Source organism: Cherax quadricarinatus, unplaced genomic scaffold (assembly GCF_038502225.1).
Source record: "Cherax quadricarinatus isolate ZL_2023a unplaced genomic scaffold, ASM3850222v1 Contig3019, whole genome shotgun sequence".
NCBI lineage: Eukaryota > Metazoa > Arthropoda > Malacostraca > Decapoda > Parastacidae > Cherax > Cherax quadricarinatus.
This window is the reverse complement of record NW_027198045.1, coordinates 31,896-33,905: the sequence shown is the minus strand read 5'-3', so window position 1 is coordinate 33,905 and position 2,010 is coordinate 31,896. Positions and strand designations below refer to the sequence as shown.

Here is a 2,010-nt window from a genome sequence, read left to right as displayed (position 1 = left end):
AAAAAAAAGGTTCTTCCGGGTACTACGGTAGTGTTTATTCTTGCCAGCTGCTAGATCTTTCCAGGTGGGGGAGGCTTAAAGCAGTGAGAGAGGCCATCTAGGGAAGACCTTTGTGCTGATAGAGCTCTTATAGGAACTTTGACATATACATTTTCCTCTCAGATGGGGAGAGGCTTAAGTGGTGCGATATTGTTTATATATATATATATATATGTTTAGACTAGAGAAGATAGTAATATATAGTTATATGTAAATAAAAATCAGAGTTTGTCAATATTTTTATTAATTCACATACAAAAGGGCAAAAGCTGTGCAAAGTTTTTTAGCGCGAGCAAAGGGGCGAAACTGTGCGAGTTTTACTGGTTAGACTGAATGACTGCGCTCCTCCTGTTCACTTTCTGTAAGATTGATAACCTCCCGCTCGAAAATGATTTCCTTTTCAGGTACATCATCATCATCTGCCGTCTTTACCCCTTCTGCCGGCTTTACCCCTTCTGCTGGCTTTACTGCGTCTCCAGCATTTACTCTCACGTCGGGGGTTTTCCCTTCCTTCTCCGACTGACCGTCAGGGTGCGCTTCAAGGTCGCCAGTTTGTTCAGCACCTGCTGCGGCAGTGACCTCAACAGAGTCATCAGATTGAGCAGTGAGCGTAGAGAGGTCCACAACGAGGTCATCAGACTGACATGAGGGAAGGCTCTGCGTTTCATCGTTGTCGAGATCTGGTTCTTTCTTCATAGGCTCCTCTATATCAGATGAACTGATCCCATCTTCCACAGGCTGTAAGTCATAAAGAGAACATATTTATCACTTTCAAATAAAGGAGTGGGACTCGTCTCTAATCTACCAAAGGAGGGAACATAGAAAAGACATACCCTTTCCTGAGGAAGCCTATGTTTGCGTTTCCTGCTATCATCACAATGACACCGCTTTAGGAGTTTGAAGCCGGTGTGTTCCTTCCCTTCCAATCTACCAGCCGATAAAATCAAAACTTTACAAATTCTGACTGGCCCAGTGAAAACTGTTGAAGAAAAAAAAGGAGACTCAACTTTAAAATTATTATAAGTCTCTTGCGCTCGTTTTGTTTCGTTAATATTCAAAGAGAAGTATCCAATCTACCAACCGATAAAATCAAAAACTTTACAAATTCTGACTGGTGCTGTGAAAACTGTTGAAAAAAGAGACTCAACTTTAAAAATTATTATAAGTCTCTTGCAGTCGTTTGTTTCGTTAATATTCAAAGAGAAGTTTTTAGCAAAATAAAATGTCTCGCTTACCAGAATCGAGAATGCCTGCTTCCTTCGCCATGATGAGAGTAAAAGGCTATGGAGAGGTCAGCCTCCGGGCTCTTATATACAGCTCAGAGAGGGCCTTACCAGCCAGGAGGGGTATTTGGGGGATACTCTCGTCAGAGGTGACCTTCCCCACAGAGGGAAGCACAAAGATAACCTTGACTTAGGCAAAATGTTTTTTCACAAGGAGGTAACATTTTAAAATTCTCTCTAGCATATGCTATCACTAATCTGTCATTGATAAAAAGCGATTTTTCCGAGAAATTTTTTTTTAAAAAATATAAAGCTCTTTCTAATCCCACAAGGCTTGCTTTATGAATAAACATCATAACATATAGACCGCAAGTGAGTGAAAAATCACTTTGTGTTCTGTCGGATAAACGATATAAATATTTAATTTTATTTAGTTTAAAAATTTTTTTTAAATTTATGCCATAATTCTCTGCTTTTTTCCCGTAACTGTCAAAGAAGAAGGATAGACTATTTTTCTTGTCCAAGAGAAGAGAAAAAAAATGACCCATTACTTTTGAGCTGTACGAAGGAAGAATATTACTTACAAGCACTATGGGCCTGTCTGAGGGATAGTCATCTAATCTTATTTGCTGTAGAGCGTCTATAGTGAAACAGCCAATATATGTGACTTTATTTCCTAGGGCGGGAATTAAACTATTATTTATTTCTGCGCAATTCATTTTTTATTTATGCTCGCACATCACAATGA

At 39.2% G+C, this 2,010-nt stretch overlaps 1 protein-coding gene across 2 annotated transcripts; it reads right to left on the bottom strand.

Moving 5' to 3' along the window:
• Positions 1-265: 265 nt before the first annotated feature.
• LOC138851961 (uncharacterized) lies at positions 266-1,586 on the bottom strand. 2 transcript variants are annotated; one of them, XR_011391502.1, is made up of 3 exons: positions 1,188-1,586; positions 873-1,045; positions 266-777 (listed from the first exon to the last, which is right to left on the bottom strand). XR_011391502.1 is itself a non-coding variant. In XM_070081533.1 (3 exons), exons 1-3 carry the CDS (start codon positions 1,303-1,305, stop codon positions 364-366), a joined length of 591 nt encoding a protein of 196 aa, XP_069937634.1. In that variant the 5' UTR covers positions 1,306-1,549; the 3' UTR covers positions 266-363. The 2 variants fall into 2 exon arrangements, 1 of the variants encoding a protein (XP_069937634.1); XM_070081533.1 differs by having other exon boundaries at positions 873-1,018; positions 1,275-1,549.
• Between the last annotated feature and the right edge of the window lie 424 nt (positions 1,587-2,010).